This window comes from Clupea harengus, unplaced genomic scaffold, assembly GCF_900700415.2.
Source record: "Clupea harengus unplaced genomic scaffold, Ch_v2.0.2, whole genome shotgun sequence".
Taxonomy (NCBI): Eukaryota; Metazoa; Chordata; class Actinopteri; order Clupeiformes; family Clupeidae; genus Clupea; species Clupea harengus.
In genome coordinates, this window is record NW_024879713.1 from 45,412 (window position 1) to 63,533 (window position 18,122).

At 42.1% G+C, this 18,122-nt stretch overlaps 2 protein-coding genes across 2 annotated transcripts; both read left to right on the top strand.

Moving 5' to 3' along the window:
• Positions 1-1,752: 1,752 nt before the first annotated feature.
• atg3 (autophagy related 3) lies at positions 1,753-8,821 on the top strand. Its single transcript, XM_042704694.1, has 12 exons — positions 1,753-1,958; positions 2,464-2,505; positions 2,591-2,640; positions 3,041-3,111; positions 3,220-3,327; positions 3,456-3,505; positions 3,592-3,688; positions 3,770-3,804; positions 3,907-4,062; positions 4,849-4,976; positions 8,251-8,319; positions 8,539-8,821. Exons 1-12 carry the CDS (start codon positions 1,803-1,805, stop codon positions 8,618-8,620), a joined length of 1,044 nt encoding a protein of 347 aa, XP_042560628.1. The 5' UTR covers positions 1,753-1,802; the 3' UTR covers positions 8,621-8,821.
• Positions 8,822-9,814: 993 nt separating this feature from the next.
• Positions 9,815-17,636, top strand: slc19a2 (solute carrier family 19 member 2). Its single transcript, XM_042704696.1, has 6 exons — positions 9,815-10,217; positions 10,824-11,378; positions 15,333-15,561; positions 16,263-16,455; positions 16,560-16,701; positions 17,352-17,636. Exons 1-6 carry the CDS (start codon positions 10,089-10,091, stop codon positions 17,550-17,552), a joined length of 1,449 nt encoding a protein of 482 aa, XP_042560630.1. The 5' UTR covers positions 9,815-10,088; the 3' UTR covers positions 17,553-17,636.
• Positions 17,637-18,122: the final 486 nt, after the last annotated feature.

Here is an 18,122-nt window from a genome sequence, read left to right on the forward strand (position 1 = left end):
CCTCTGGGGAAGGGTAACACATAAAATCATGGGTAGTAATGCTTTGAAATGTCCCTCAACCTTCATGCTGTCTCCTGATAGAGGTGTTGTTCAGGATTGTGCCCCTTGTAATACACACTTCACATACCAAAGCATTCTTTCCCAGTCTGGGTCATGGCATCGATGTGACTTGTGTTGTGAGAGGCTCTGTCTTTGCAGTTGATTTGAATCTGTTGCCTTGTGCATGGGAGAAGGGTGCGGGGTACTCCTATACTCTAAGCTCTTGTGGGTTTCACCTGTAAACAGCTGTCCAGCTAAATGTTCAGTTTCGTGAAAATATTTTAGAATATAGCCAATTTGACACTTATTTTACAGCAGGATTTATACCAAGTATTTTCAGCATTTCAACTATATTATGAGCTCATTACAAACTCCTAACATACATGCTGCAATAATCTAAATCAATTTACTGCACTTTTAGAGTCAATTGAAAAGGTGATTGACTGATTAATAGACCTGTTGTTCTAAGTTTTATCGTAGATACACCAAACACCAAAGGCATTTTTGCCAAACACAGTACATGCAAATGATCAAAAGACATAAGGTTTGCATATGTTTAGTGGGTTGAGTTAATCTATTCTAAATGGTTGTTTTACCCGTCTTTATCCCTCTTCCAACACATCCCAATCTAAAGATGCTTTTTCTCCAACCTAGATTGCCATATCAATTCAGTCCTATTGGGAAGGCAATATCAGATAATGCAATGGGATCAGATAATGCAATGGGATCAGATAGGCCTGCTGGACCTATAGTTCATTCTTATTCTTTATGTGCTTGGCGTGGCCTGTTACAGACTAAGCTCTTGCTTACACAGCTGAAGTGGAAACATGCATCTCTACACACCTCTACACAGAATCTCGCCGCAGCCTGATGTCCTCCCCAGAGATGCAGACCTGGGGGCAATAGGGCACTGCTGGGCGCGTCTCCATGGCGCTGTGTTGACTTCATCGCTGGTGCCCACAATGAAACAATTCATCAAACATGTTTACTGTATCTGTCCCCTGTGTCTGACTTATTTTAATTTTGTTATTATGGTTATTGTTATTTGATATTGCTTTGTTTGATGTTGCTTCGTGACTGGCTGATGTGCCGAGCACGTCTGTATATTTTGTACAGTTTTGCCATAAAATAATGACCTTTAGTCATTGTAGGCTGTATGATTACCTTTGTGACATAATAAATTGATTAAGTTTACTGACTATAATCAATTGATTAAAATTGGACACGAAGTGCATACAAAGGCCGTCTGCTTTGACCGGGATTAGAACCTCAGTCAATTAACTTGGAGAGTTTATAACTAGTGCAGCATCAATTAACAATAGGGAATGAGATCTATAATAAACTATTGACACGTATTCGTAGCAATAACACTAATTGTATCGCCACGGAATTCCGTACATATAGGTAGTCACTTTGGTTTTCAAAATGATGTGGATGTTACTAGTCAGGCCTCAGAGCTGGGGGGTGAATTTACACTAACATTAGCAATCGTCATCGTTTTTGTCTTGACTTTTATTTTAAATTAGCCTATACACTGCTATCACATCCCGTTACATTGTTCAAGGAACTCAGACAGAAGGCATAATGGAAGCGGTAGATTATATTATTTCATAATTATTTACGGTATGTTACTTTGCTCGATAGATTTCGATTACGAATGAGTGACCAGAGAATTATATCAGTGGAAACACACTTTTGCGATGAGTTACGGAAGTGCTTGTCAGATGACAGGTCATGTGATCTGATGCTGACAAAGTCAGTACATGCACTGGCAAAATATCAGAAAGACCTTTATCATTTCTGTGGAAGGATTAAAGCAAATTCTAAAAAAAAAGTTTGCAGCCAACATGCAGAATGTTATCAATTCCGTGAAAGGCACAGCACTGGGGGTGGCTGAGTTCCTTACACCCGTGTTAAAGGTAAGTCAAATAACTGAGCTAGCTAGCTAGCTAGCTAAACTGCCACAATCTACGCTATCGTTGCTACAAGAATTGCATTTTTATGAGCCAAGGCATGAATTGCCTTCACTTCTAGCTAGTACTTTAACGTTCTGTGTTTGGAAAGTATGAAAACAAAGCTCTTTCTCTTGGCATATGGGGTGTGCCGTACGGTGTATGCTGCCCACTGGACAAACTAATGTTCCCTCTAGACCTAGTGTTGTAGTGTGTGTCAACGTAACGTTGGCTTGTCACCTAGTTATCCAGTGAAGTGAAGTAGCGTATTGGGCACGTTTTCATATTTATCTGTGTTTAGTATGCATTTTGATTTTGTATCTTTTAAGATGTACCTCTAAAAATATTTGAAATAGATTTTTTTTCTACCAGCCACAATTGCTCAGATGTATTAAAAGCCCAATAACCGATTTCGCTTCCTCCTAAATATGTGCAGTATGTATTTGTGTAAAATCTTCCTCTTTGCTTGCAGGAATCCAAATTTAAAGAAACTGGCGTCATTACTCCAGAGGAGGTGAGATTCAGAAATGGAGTTGTTCGCATATTTGCATATCGACAATTGATCACAACCCGATCGTTATTGTGATTCTTTTCTGTAGTTTGTGGCTGCAGGCGATCACTTGGTCCACCACTGCCCGACATGGAAATGGTGAGCTGTTCTTCAAGAAGGGTCAAATGAATCTTAGCTGCACAAAGGGGGAAGCTGTATCCATGGGTTTGAAATATGTGGCCCCAATGTATAAACTGTGTCCACTGACTTGTAATCTGTGCCCTTAGTCTCACAATTTGTACACTGTGGTATATGGAGGAAATAGAGCACAATGGCATGACATTATCTGCTATGGGTCCTCAGAAGAAGGTTTTGGTGTGGAGAACAGAAATCTGCTGTATTTCTACTTTAGCAGATTTAGATTAAGAGCCTATTACTGTTTCACCCAAGTGTCAGATTCATGTGTTTTAAAGGTGGTCCTTGAAATATCACACTTATGGAATATGCTCGGTCGAAGTATGTTACACTTCCTTCTAATTTGCTTCCTCTCCCTATTCAGGGCGTCAGGAGAGGAAACAAAAGTGAAGCCGTACTTGCCCAAGGACAAGCAGTTCTTATTAACTCGTAATGGTGAGACAGTCAGCTCTTTTCATTTGTAGCTAAACTAGAATGTGGTTCATTACAATTACTTCCATTCAAAAATCTTGCTATGCCCCGTGTTGTTGTGGACATTTCCAGTGCCATGCTATAAACGCTGTAAGCAAATGGAATACTCTGATGAACTGGAAATGATCATAGAGGAGGACGATGGCGATGGAGGATGGGTGGACACCTACCACAATGCAGGTGAGTGGATATCAATTCTATTCAATATGGAAGCGGTTGGTGAGGTTGAATGAACTTCAGTTATTTCACACTTGCTCAGTACTTGAGCGAATGGACTTCTAAATGGTGTGTTTCTTTGGCATTTGTAGGTGTGATGGGAGTAACAGAAGCTGTTCGGGAAATCGCCCTTGATAATAAAGTAAGTTATGTTTCAACTTGATAGACCTTCTGGATCTCTTGAGTGCTTCACTGACTCAGTTGTTCTTGGCTTCCTCTGATGTATAGGACAGCATGAACATGAATGTGAAAGCTGGTGGTTGTGGAAAAGATGGTGGGGATGATGAAGACGAGGAGGAGGAAGGGGAAGCTGCAGACATGGAAGGTATTTTACCCAAATGATTTCTAATTGCACAGTAACTGACTGATATATGAAACATATACTAATGATGCTCTCCTTGTTCAGAATATGAAGAGAGTGGGCTTTTAGAGAACGACGAGGTAAGATTGATGGAGTTTTTCTATGAGGTGTAATACTGTAAAAGGCAGCAGTGATGAGCTTTTGTGGATGGCTTCATACATTTTCTTTGCTTTTGTGAACAGGCTACTCTTGACACAAGGAAAATGGTAGAGGCCAACAAATTAAAAATGGAGGCAAGCGGAGAAGATGCCATTTTGCAAACCCGGACTTATGACCTCTACATCACATACGACAAATACTATCAGACCCCCAGATTGTGGCTATTTGGATACGATGAGGTACTTAATCACTGATCTGAAATGATTTATCCATCTCTTTGTTTTCATGTGAAGTAAAGTAGAGATTAGGATCCTGTTTGAGTCGTGTTGTGTATCACCGTCTTTGCTTTGCTTGACAAGCTGACCTATTGCACTGTATAAAGAGGTGAGATGCTAGATAATGCAGGTAATGCAGTGCAGCCATAGGAATGTGAAGTCCTCAAGCCATGATCCAGTTCTTCACTGAGAACTGCTCAGTGCTGTGCTTAGGAAACCTTACTGGGAACTGTTTGGGAATATTACAAGGCAATCTGTGCCTAGGTGGATACACCATTGGAATGGTAATGTTATCAGAACTATTTGCCATACAGTGTACATGAGTCTACAGTCTGTGCATTGTCTTTTGAGTCTTCAGAGATAGTACCTTCTTGGTTGGGATACTTGATTGTCTTTTGTAGTCTTCAAAGATAGTATGTTCTTGGTTGGGATACTTGATTGTCTTTTGTAGTCTTCAGAGATAGTATGTTCTTGGTTGGGATACTTGATTTTCTTTTGTAGTCTTCAGTCTTCAGGGGTAATACGTTCTTGGTTGGGATACTTGATTGTCTTTTGAGTCTTCAGTCTTCAGAGATAGTATGTTCTTGGTTGGGATACTTGATTGTCTTGTAGTCTTCAGAGATAGTATGTTCTTGGTTGGGATACTTGATTGTCTTTTGTAGTCTTCATAGGTCATACCTTTTCTTTGGTTCCCCTCTTCACCAAAGTAGAGGTTCTCTATCCTGTGTGATGTCATGCTTTGCTCCCCAGGACCGACAGCCACTTACAGTGGACCAGATGTATGAGGATATTAGCCAGGACCATGTGAAGAAAACCGTCACCATTGAAAACCACCCTAATCTTCCACCTCCAGCCATGTGCTCCGTGCACCCATGCAGGTAATACAGATTTCTACAATCACTTCTGAACTAAAAAAAAGTAACTTAAAAAGAATCCTATTGTATTAAAGAAACGTATATGTTATGTAGAAAGTGTTCAGACAGATTTGGTTGATTTTTGTGTGTTGTGCTTTCGTGGTGTGAGCGGTTAAAGCCCAAAGTATGGTGGCTGCGTCTGCGGAACCTTCTGGTCCGTGCCCAGTGCACAAGACTCAGATTATATCATCAGCATGCACCTGTGTGTGTTAACTATGCATGTAACTTACATGCAAGTTTTAAAGCACTGGCTTGGGGTTACAAAATACAAAATACCATTTAGCTGATGTTTTTCACCCAAACCTATGTGTGCTTCCTGGCAATAAAACTACTGGAGACCCAGTGATAAATTAAGACTTTTGTTTATTACACACTTTGGCGAATCCTAGATAAGTTAGATTACCAGCAAACGGAATTTAAGGTTGGTTGTCAGCGCTATTTAGGTAGAGGAGTAAATGGTCATCAAGTGGCAGAGAAACTATAGTCCTGTATGTTTTCACATTGGGTTGGACTGGCTGGGTTGGCTCATTAAAACATATTTTGTCGGGGTGTAAAACTAGCCTAACCTAGGGTCGCTACACATGGAGTCATAATCAGGTTTTAAAAGGATTTACTTGTCCGTTTGAGGATAAACGTGTTTACAGGTTAATGACGGGGACAGTAGGATATCATTGTGTGAAAAGCAAAGTGGACACCAGGCACGTACAAACAGGACTAGCATTTGAACCAGGCGCGTCCAAACAGGACTAGCATTTGAACCAGGCGCGTCCAAACAGGACTAGCATTTGAACCAGGCGCGTCCAAACAGGACTAGCATTTGAACCAGGCGCGTCCAAACAGGACTAGCATTTGAACCAGGCGCGTCCAAACAGGACTAGCATTTGAACCAGGCGCGTCCAAACAGGACTAGCATTTGAACCAGGGGCGTACAAACAGGACTAGCATTTGAGGCAAAGCGTGGGATTGGAGATTACTGGCTGATGTCGGCAGGCAGCTTCCACGATGTGTTGTTGTGACTACTATGAGACCAGACATTGAGTTAACAACTCCCTTTGAAGATTCGATTGAGGAAGCATTTGAAAGGAGGAAGCTAAAGCATGCTGAAATGCTAGCGGAAGCGAGGCAATGAGGTTGGTGAGCACTAGACCAGTGGAGATAGGTGTAAAGAGGCGTTGTAACTAAATCAACCACTGCATTTGATTTTGGTTTTCGAGGATGGTCACTCAACTCCTTTGAAAGCCTTTTATCTCGCAGATTACTTGGGGTTGTGAATTAACCTGAACTAAAACTGAGATGTGTGAAATCTTGTTGGTCTATCTTCAGGTGTATCTGTGTTGTCTCTGGTAGTGACATGTATTCTAACTCATCATGAGTATGAAGGGGTGTGGCTCTGGGACAGAAACCACTGTTGGGCCTAATTTAGCGAAACACTATAAAGGTGCCTGTTTAAAAACCCCAGTGAAATGCTCACAAAGGCAGCCTTGTTGTTGTTGTTGTATCATCCTGCTGCTCAGGTTCTATGGTTGGGCTGTCATGTTGTTGTGTTTAGCACTTGTGGACTACAGATAGCGCATGTTGTACTTTGCGGATCCCCGGTACAACATGCAGCAGCATGTTGTGGCTGTTGTGGCATGTTGTGGCTGTCTCCAGCCAGTTGTGTGTTGTTGCTGTTGTTGTTGTACCTATGGTTGGTTAGTTGTTAAATGGGTGAGGGTGTTGGCTATGAGGACTTGCACGTGACAGTGAGAGGACTGGCCGTTATGGGAGTTCCCCAACCAATAGCTGGTCTGAACTGGAGTGTGATTATTACCCCTTCCCACTGGTCTCTTTTCATATTACATTGTTTGGTTACGAACCATGGTCCATTTATGCCAACACGTAAAGAATGTGCAGCTTTTATTTATTAATACCGCTAGGCAAAAATGCAAATAAGTTAGTTGTTAACTTTGTCATTTTCTTGCCTTAATTGACGCGAGCAACTCAGATAAGGCGGGTTTTGCGGAGACAGGCGGCATTGTGAGATTCATTTGAAGCTTTGCTTGCAGAGCATACACGCATACCCTCAAGCACCAATTGCCACGCAGCTGTCCTTTAATCACTATTTTAAAGAATGTTAGATGTTTTTAAATTGCATGTTCATTTCACATTTAACTGTGATTCTAGGAGAATTTGGACCCATCAGTGGTCCATTAATAGCATTTACTTCCTGATTGGATAGCTAGGGTCAGCAGCACCAGAGTTCAGGTGGACCGTACCATAGACCCCTGTTGTCTGGAGGACTTGGGTATGGTCCCGTGGTCTGCAGCTGAGTTCGGAAAACAGCTTTCACATCAACAAACCAAACTTACGTCTCAAACGGACTCTGGTCTGCACCAAAAGCTGTGGTGTGAGCACATCGAGGGGAAAATGAACACCATTAGTGATTGAGCGTTGAGATGTGTGTAAAACTAGTATACTTTGATGACACCCAAGCATGCGTTTTGAACTATTCCTGGGTTGCACTCCTGTTCTGAGGCTTACAAGTTTACACAGCATTGCAAATGATGTTTTGTCTGTCCAGCATCATTTAATAAATTGTTGTGGGACTTAAATATAATTTGTAAAACAAGGGCTTTGATTATTGCTGCCACTGCCACTTTTGGGTTGTGTTTGTTTACTCCTTCATGGAGAGACGTGGTTATGTGCCACCCAAGCTTGTGTGTAATACGCAGGTTGTTTCAAATGTTTTACACTTGGGTAAAAATCCCTAAATTACAAACATTGACTCAGGGTAGGAAACAAAAACTTGTTTAGGGGGCTGTGGTTTGAGTATGGACTACAGAGTATGCACGAAGAACTGTATTTCTGTATCCTGTGCTCTGCCGTATATGTAGCTACTGCTACCACGCTGTTTTGCTGTCTTGCAACGGAACTAGTTCTCTGCAGGAATGTCCATTCATAATGAGCTTCTTTATTCAGCTCCAACTCCAGAGTTCTTAAGTTAGCACAGCTCTGATGTGCTCTTACATTTAACACCTGCTACAGCTGCCCATGGTAGCGAGGTCACAGTATCACTCCAAAAAGTTTCAGTAATAAGTGCAGCGCTCAGCAACACTGACCCAGTTGAGTGTGATGGCCAAGCAATTGTGACTGTCCTCTGTGAAAGTGCTCCGTGAAATGTGACGCGGTATGATGTTTGTGTTTGGACACTCTGAGAGGCAGTCTCTTCAGTTCTTGCTGTTTGTATTTGTGTTCCCAGACATGCTGAGGTGATGAAAAAGATCATTGAGACAGTGGCAGAAGGAGGTGGAGAGCTCGGAGTTCACATGTATCCTTCAATTCACAGTCTACACTTGTTGACATTTGTCTAATTACATTCTTGTCCTTTGATTAGTTGTGCAGAATTATAGATGACCAAATACTATCTTCTGTGAGGAGGTGAGGTTTTGTCTTGTAAAATGAAAATGGTAATATATCACTTAGATGTATCCATATGGTCTATGCTGATATGATGTTGTGTTTTCCTTAAATCTGAACTAATAACCAGGTATCTCTTGATCTTCCTGAAATTTGTCCAAGCCGTCATTCCCACCATAGAGTATGACTACACAAGACACTTCACCATGTAAATCCAAGCTGAACTTCATTTGCTCTGAATGATTTGGCTGTGTTCTTCTGGCAAGCTCTAACTATGGCTAGAGACTGAACTGGAATGAACAGTACAATGAAAGATGTTCATGGGCATCTTTGCATGTGTGAATCTGAAGTGCTGATTGATGATTTGCTGCTCATCTACTAAAAAAACATCTGTACCAACAGTTCAAGCACTATATGGTGGTCCATCTTGCAGTCTACTCATCTTTTAATAATATCTGTATGTATGCTGTGTGTTCGCAAATGCCTTGCTCCGCTCTTGTTACAAACACAGACACTGAAATGGTCATGTATCTGTCAAAATGCCATTCGCTGATATATATATTTTTTTTGAAGTAAGTTGAATAAATCTGGTTGGACTTCAAAAATCTGTACGTAATGTACTGAAACCTGTCATCCATTATTTGTTTCTCAGTGTAGGGATTGAATCAGATTCACTATCTTGGCTATGTTTACCATCAGGTGCCAAAATGATAGTTGGCACTCAGAGTTAAAGAGTTAACGCTGTGGCTCTGTGTTTGTGCTCATAAATGACCTGAAATAGTGTTGGGTGCTTTCCTGCAAAGAGATCTCATTGTAGATTCCAGCAACAAACACACTTTTATTTTATGCATTTTCACATTTACCCCAACCTACTTTCATCTACGGTGTCATCCTGTTTGTCTTGTTAAATATTTTAAATCAAGTACAATGAATCCTTTTTTGTCTCCCAATATGAGCTCATTTGAAAATAATGTTTGTTTATAAATAAAAAACATGATAAATATGCAAGTGGATTTTCTGGTCTTAATTGTGTAGATCTTTACCCTCAACCTTTACATGACTTATTCAACTGCAGTGTCCTGGCCACCAAGGTATTATTATAGGCATGGGGAGAGTGATGGATTATCATTCCTAGGCAATTTTCTGAGCAGTATGACATGTAATTAGGGAAACTAACAGTATTTTCTTTCCAAATAGTTCAAGTCAGTGACCAAAGATATACGATAATATGCAGAAATATTGTAAAAGTCACTGGAGACATGAAGACTAACCAACGCTGCATGTATCCACCTCCAGAACAATTGAGCCTCTACCGCCCTCTAGCGGAATGCGGAAGTCTAGGAGAGGGGCCGTGATCCACGTCGTTGTATGAAAGCTGATGGTTATCTGTTACCGTAAAAATATTAGCTTAAACGTAGACATCGTATTGTTTTAGATTTGTGACGTACGGCCCACATTTCTCTTTGAGCACAGCATTATGAATTACAGGTGGGATGATTTTCTGTCATTTCGTCACATCTCACGCCCACATTTCCACTCAACCGGTTGGTCCTCCTCGACTCTTTTGCCAATCGTCATATTCTCGCGACAGACTTAACTGAAGTCATATGATGAACGTTTGATATAAATTCTCAGATTGGCTTGTGCCGAGTGTAAGGTCATGAAAAGTTGTTTTGTGACATGTCTGAGCTATGGCTATTCCCCACAGTCTTACTTTGTATATACGGCTTCTTTTCGAACTTCCGACCCTCGGAACCCTTCCTTACTGCGTTTCTCATGGGACCAGACAAAAACCTTAGCGAAACGCAGGTAAATTCACACTTGCTCTTTAGATATACTGTCCTCGTACTCCGTACAAGATTCGTTTATTAACAGACTAACTGTTATTTGTGCAAATTAATGAATAATTTACAGAATTATTTATAGCTAACGTGATAATGAATCGTGGGGACAGTTCCACTTTTAGAGGTTAACATTACATCATATCTACACTGTTGCGTCAGTCAGACCTAGTGAATTCAGTGACTCAAATGATCTGCTCAAGTTAAATCTCATGTTAGGTTTTGTTATCCAGATAGTCGGGTGTGTTTTTACCAAAGATTGTAACTTTGTTGCAGCATAAATCACACATAATCTACATTTTGATCACCACCAAGGTCAGCATGTGTATCCGACAATGCCCAGGTTTAGTGAGAAGTGCAAGTAAGGTCTAGGATAGCACGTGTACTGTATCCTGCCCATTCAGCATTGCCATGTTATTCCGAGAACACAATGGCTGATCTGTGTTCAGGGGATTGTTGTCAGGATATCTAGAGATTACGTTACTTGTCTATTAATCTTGAAATAATGATAGAAATGTGCCAAAAACCCAAGATAAAATCTGTCTTAAATGAGTTGTTTTTCCTGTCACTACAGGTTGTAAATGAAATCTATCCACTATGGACCTATTCCTATCTTGTGCTGCTATTCCCCGTCTTCCTGGCAACAGACTACCTTCGCTACAAGCCCCTGCTCATTCTGCAGGCAGCCAGCCTCATTGTAACCTATGGCATGCTGGTCAAGGCGCAGGGCGTATTGGCTATGCAGGTCCTGGAGTTTTTCTTTGGGATCGCTTCAGCCACAGACATTGCCTACTACTCCTACTTATACAGTGTGGTTGAACCGGCACAATACCAGAAAGTGACGGGGTTCTGCCGGAGTGCGACACTGCTGGGCTCCGCCATGGGGTCCCTGCTGGGCCAGGTCCTTGTTTCTGCAGCCCAGGTTCCCACGCTGTATTTGTGTGTTATCACACTGGTGTGTGCCTGCGTGGCTTTCCTGACTCCATGGTTTCTGCCCATGCCAGCGAAGAGCCTATTCTTTCACCAGAAGGATACTGGCAATCAGGATAGGATGAGCATGGAGCCTACGACAGGTCCTCAAGGGGAGCACCTGGAGTGCAAGGTGCCCTTGAATTCGGAGGATGCTAAGGTGAGTGTTTGGTGAAAATGCTTTGCACTCAGCCATGAGGAAACACTTCAAGATAAAGGATTAAGGAATGAGTTTATGCCCAGATTCCTAACAAGTGGAAAAACCTGTTTGACAGATTTATTTACCTGTTAGGTTCATCTCCAGGTGATGTAATGTGTTGTAAGTCACTACATCTGTATTGTCACCTTGCTGTATCAGGAACTACAGGAACAATATACTGCCACCATGCCTTACACAAACAAAAAAATGACATTTACTTAAAGGTACAGTTCACAATTCTTGTGGTAAACTGCCAATCAAATGACACCCTCCCTTCTGGGGAAACAGAAAAAAGACATCAAGATTTAGCATTTCCATAGCCTTTTGTCTCAGGTCATTACAATATTCACTGATGATGCAAAACTAATTACACCATGCTGCTGAAGCAACGTGTCGATTGGCTGGAATTGTTTATGGCTCTGTCCGAGCCACTATGTTTGTTTCCCATTGACAGATCCAGCACTGTGTACCAACACTAGAGGATTTTGTTAGCTCACACACAGAATGGATAGCTAAAAGACTGTGATGAGCAATTCACTGAATTTGACAAACAGTGTAGGGAATTACAATTGCCGACTTGTACCTTTCAATGTTTAAGTGATGAGACCTGTGCTATTTTAATGTCATTTATTGGTGTTCTTTTCTAGCCATTCCATACTGATTTAGCTGTTTCTGTTTCCCAAGTGTGAGGGATTAGCCCTCAAATCAACATGGTCAGTGGGTGTCTGGAGTGGAGAGTGGCCACAATACAACTCATGACTGGCTTAAAGGGTCAGACGAGTTCACCAGCCACTGGACTCTATGACAAACCATTATCAGAGTTAAATGAGTCATATGTACAACTTTTTTTTAGGCCACCTACCCATAAGATTGGACAAGAATTTAGCTTTTAGTGTTGTGCTGTGTTATTTTTCATATGTGGTTAAATAATGAAGTAATGAAATCACAAGTGGGTATATGTACACAAATAATGAAAACATGTCTGTGAAAAAAAACTTGCCTGATATCCTTCCTCTATATTACCAACCCAGAAGACTGAAAACATTCATTAGATGTGTTGGTGTGGACTCACTCATGTGACTTTGATACCAATGGATATGTCTGCATGTGTGGTACTGGCTTTTCCATTTAAAACACAAGTAGAAACACTACACGGGGTGAAATGTGTATGCAGCCATTAACAATAACATTATGTAGGGGAGAGCTGGATTGGTTGGCACAAGGGTTGGTTGGCACAGGCCACTATAGGGTGCTGCCACAAAAATCTATCAATAAAATGATTGCCATCTTGTCCTGAACCCATCCATTCTGTCAAAACAGCAGAAGGTCACTAACTGTTGTGGGGAAGACAACTTTTCAATTTTGCAGTGTGAAAAAAGATCCCCCCCACTAAATACATTACAGGACTGGGTTCGATAGAGATATAGAAAATGTATGAATTTCAGTTGATTGAGATGGGAATCAGCTATATTTTGATATGAAATTCTGTGGTGAGTGATGCTAGCTGCATCATTATAGTACATTTACATTTACATTTAGTCATTTAGCAGACGCTTTTGTCCAAAGCGACGTACAAGGGAGAGAACAGTCAAGCTAAGAGCAATAAAAAAGCATGGTGTAACAATAAATACTACTTTACATGAGAATTAGAAAAACAACAACCTAGAAAAGAGGAAAAAAGAAGTGCAGGAATGTAACTGCTGAAGTGCAAGTTAAGCGCTAGTCAGGTGCCAGTTAGGAGGGGAGGTGCTCTCTGAAGAGTTGGGTCTTCAAAAGCTTCTTGAAGGTAGAGAGGGACGCCCCTGCTCTGGTAGTACTAGGCAGTTCGTTCCACCAACGTGGAACTACAAATGAAAATAGTCTGGATTGCCGTGCTTGCACGGACGGCAGTGCCAAACGACGCTCACTAGACGAGCGCAGCGTCCTGGGTGTAACATTTGCCCTTACAAGAGCATTTAGGTAGGTGGGAGCAGAACCAGTAAGCACTCTGTAGGCAAGCATAAGTGACTTGAACTTAATGCGAGCAGCTACTGGCAGCCAGTGGAGCTCGATGAGTAGCGGGGTGACGTGTGCCCTTTTCGGTTGGTTGAACACCAGACGCGCCGCCGCGTTCTGGATCATCTGTAGTGGTTTCACCACGCAAGCCGGCAGGCCCGTTGGAGGGCGTTGCAGTAGTCAAGGCGGGAGCTCACCAAGGTTTGCACCAGCAGCTGGGTGGCATACTGGGTTAGGTACGGCCTGATTTTGCGGATGTTGTATAGCGCAAAGCGGCACGACCTGAAGACAGAGGCGATGTGGGCCGTGAAGGTCAGTTGGTCATCAATAATGACCCCGAGGTTTCTTGCTGTTTTGGATGGAGCAAGAGATAAAGAGTCAGTATTGATCTTGATCTTGTGGTGGATGACCTGTTTGGCTGGGAAGACCATCAGTTCCGTTTTGGCCAGGTTCAGCTGAAGGTGGTGATTTCTCATCCATGTGGATATATCAGCGAGACAGTCCGAAATCCGCGCCGAGACCGTGGTGTCCTCAGGAGGGAAAGACAGAAACAGTTGAGTATCATCGGCATAAAAGTGGTAGGAAAAACCATGCGAGCGGATGATAGGGCCCAACGAGGTGGTGTAAATGGCAAAGAGAAGTGGTCCCATCACCGAGCCTTGGGGCACCCCAGTGGTGAGGCGGTGAGGTACAGACAGCTGACCTTGCCATGACACGTTGAACGAGCGCCCAGTGAGGTAGGATTCAAACCAGGAGTGCGCATTGCCAGAAATGCCCATACTTGACAGTATGGACAGAAGGATGCGGTGGTTGACTGTATCAAACGCAGCTGATAAGTCAAGCAGGACGAGAGCCGAGGATTGAGCTGCTGCTCTAGCTGTTTTTAAGGCCTCCATTACAGACAACAGGGCTGTTTCGGTGGAGTGACCGCTTTTGAATCCAGACTGGTTCGGATCGAGGAGATTGTTCTTTGACAGGAACTCGGTGACCTGTTTGGAAGCTGCCCTCTCAATGGTTTTAGATAGGAGCGTGAGAAGTGAGACCGGTCGATAGTTTTCCACCTGAGTGGGATCGAGAGACGGCTTCTTGAGCAGCGGCGTTACCCGAGCCACTTTGAAAAGAGAAGGAAATGTTCCAGAATTAAATGAAGCATTAATCACCTGTGTTATTGCCGGTAAGACGGCAGGCGATATGGCTTGAAGGATGTTGGATGGGATGGGGTCCAGCGGGCATGTAGTTGGACGGCTACCTGTTAGGATTTTGGAGACCTCACTCTCGCTGAGAGGGATGAAAGAAGGAAAAGATGAGCTATTGACGGTTGCGCCCTTAGGGGAGGGGGACAGTTGGTCGAACTGTTGCCCGATGGCTGCCACTTTCTCTGTGAAAAAGGAAGCAAAGTTATCAGCAGTGAGGTTAGTAGCTGGGGGGGGAGGAGGAGGGTAGAGCAGAGTTTTGAAGGTGGAGAATAGTTTCCGAGCGTCAGTTGCACCGTTGATTAGTTGATAGTACAGAGGTGTGTGGGCGAGGCTGGTTGGTACACTGAAAATGAAAGATCAGAACTACTATTCATTGATCAAATTACATTTTCTTGAAATTGTCATTTATATAAAGGCCAGTTACATAGACAGTTATCCGGTTAAAAAGATTCCTTTTGAATGTTTTTGTTTTCTGGTTCTAGTTTGATTTATGTATATTTGTCACGTCATTTTTTGTAGCTATAGCATTTCAAATTTGTGCTAACCAACCTTGTTGCCACAAGTGCACAACTTAACTTTTTAATCATGTGCCTGAGTGAAACGTATGCCAACCACCCCACTCTCCCCTATAACAAATATCTACATATTAGTTTAGGTGAAAATAATCAATGCATTACAGGGACAAATAATAGGTCTATTCCTAACTTTGCTTCTGGTCACACAGGACCGTGAGAAGGTGAGTGGTCTGGCGGTGGTGCTGAGAACTCTGTGGAAGGACTTTGTGCAGAGCTACTCCTGCAGACCACTCCTAGCCTGGTCTATCTGGTGGGCTCTCTCCACCTGTGGATACTTCCAGGTTGTGAACTATGTACAAGCACTTTGGGAGAAGATACTACCCTCCAATGAGTTTCAGATATACAATGGCTATGTAGAAACCATCTCAACTTTATTGGGTAAGTTGATCATTTTAACACAAAATAGAACAGTTGAATGACCGAACCCCTAGCAGATACTGGTACTTAATAGGGATGTGATCTCTTGAGACCAAAGTTTAAGGTCTTGCTCATTCTTGATCTCTGGCAAATATGGTCCTGGTCTTGGTCTGGACCATAATCAGAAGAGGTCCAAGTCTCATAACCTTTTAAAATGTCATTGATAGATTAATACCTTCATGCTGAACTATATAAAATGCAAACACATTTCACAGATTACTTTCATAATTGTTCCTATGATTCCCTGCTCTCATCTTCCTTCCTGGTGCACCATTGACAGATGAGCAACTATCACAACAGCAGGGATGGCAGCTAAATCGGCTGCTATCCAATATCTCATTTATTTATGAATTTGAATATGTAATACAGTAATTTGTGTGCTTTCTCACTATTTTATTTACTGTTTTGTTGTATATTCTGCCCTTTTACATCATTCATTGTGATCTCAGTCTTACTTTTATGATTTGATCTTGATTCTCGGTCATTACTTGGTCTTGATTTAACATGGTACGTAGACATTGTACTAAAAGGCTTGACTGTATATTTTTAATCAAAATGGTGGTTGTCTTGTTCCCTGTAATGTTTTGTTGCATCCCATACATCCTCCATCCCTTCATCTCTCCCTGCCTCCCTCTCCATGATTGAGTGTTGTCTCTTCACAGGTGCTCTTGCTGCGTTCGCAGTGGGCTTCATGAAGGTGTCTTGGGAGGTGTGGGGGGAGCTGGCCCTCTGTTCGTTCTCTGTGGTGATTGCGGTGGCTGTGTACCTTATGGACACCATCTCCAACATCTGGGTGTGTTATGCCTCCTATGTGATCTTCAGAGCTACCTACATGCTGTTGATCACCATAGCCACGTGAGTACACAGACAAGGACACTCTCTCTGCAGCAGATCTTTGTCATTATTTGATTTGGAATAAGACAGTGGTCAAAAAACTAATCAGCACCTCACCAACGCAGGTATCAGATTGCCACCAACCTGAGTATGAAGAGGTATGCGCTGGTCTTTGGTGTGAACACCTTCATAGCCTTACTGCTGCAGACTGTTCTCACAGTAATCGTTGTGGATACCAGCGGTCTGGGCTTGGATATTCTCCAACAGGTAATGGTGCCTGTAAAGGCTTCTTCTTGCAGTTCTATGAGGAGAAGGATGACGTGACCACTAGCAATATCCATCATATCTTGCCTTGCATAATAGGCTCATTTTGCTAACTGTTTGATTTCATGACTATCATTACCCCTCTTCAACTAGGTTATGGTTAATGAGAGAGTGGTTTCAGTTTCACATCAAACACAAATCATTGTTTTTTTTTTTAGTTATTTATTATTATAGTTATTGGCAAAAGGTTTGCTTATAAATGTATAGCTTCATATTAAGGGCACATTTTACACAAGATTTTAAATACAGAGTGGCAATGCCACTTCATTTAAAACAATGATTGGGTATATAATATGGGTACTGGTGCCATAGGTGTGGGGATGCTCTACCAGCTGAGCAGTATTATTCCCACTGAATCTGAGTCTGATGCAGGGATGCCTACACTGACCCAGAACTCTTTTTTTGGCTTTGACTTGAATCTTAATGATGAAATATTCATGTTACAACACAGGAGAAACTGTACCAATGTTTCCATACCTATGTCAAGGAAGGTCAAATAAAGTTAAGGATAAGGATTAGTGATTGTCTATGTCTGTGGAGAGTTCCTAGTTTATTTGAACTCTACTGAATGTATGTTCCTCTCTTGTCCTCAGTTCCTGATCTACGCCAGTTACTTTGCTGTGATTGCAGTCATCTTCCTCCTGGCTGGACTTAATAAGTGGAGGAGGAAGAGGAGTGGTTCTGCCCCTGTGGTTCTTACAGGAGAGACCGACTCCACTGGAGATGGGTGCCCTGCTGCTGCTGATGACAAACAGGATATAGGTCCATCTTTAGATAGACTGGTACCCTGTTAAATATCTTTCAGGGAGACCAGATCATTCGGTACCTGCGCCTTACTGAGCTTATCAGTACATTTTATTGTAGGTCAAGCACTGAAACCATTTTTTGGTAAATATGCGCACAATGATGTTTTACTACACGGTGTAGTATTTTGCAGTATTGGGTTTTAAGGTCTACTTTAACTTTGTGGTTGGCCCGCCCACATCTACATCTATGTGTCTGGGTGGTACTGGTGCATTATAGACATCAGCAACATGACTGTGTTCCCCATACTGCTGATGGGTCTTAACTATGTGACTGTAGATGGACTGTAGTTTCCCAAGGCAGACGCTGATAATGACCTAGTCATTTCCTTGATGAAGACAAAATTGCACACAGTGAAAACCTTTAGCTGTTATACTTGATAGACCTTATAAGCCTTCAACCCTTGGGTTTAATCCTCATGGATGTTGAATTGTATTGTAATAAAAAAAACATGCATCATGTATAATCATTTATTTAAATTGTGTGGATCATGACTTGATCAATAATGAAACCAAATCACAATGATTGTTTTGATATGTAGATGTATTGATTTAAAAGGA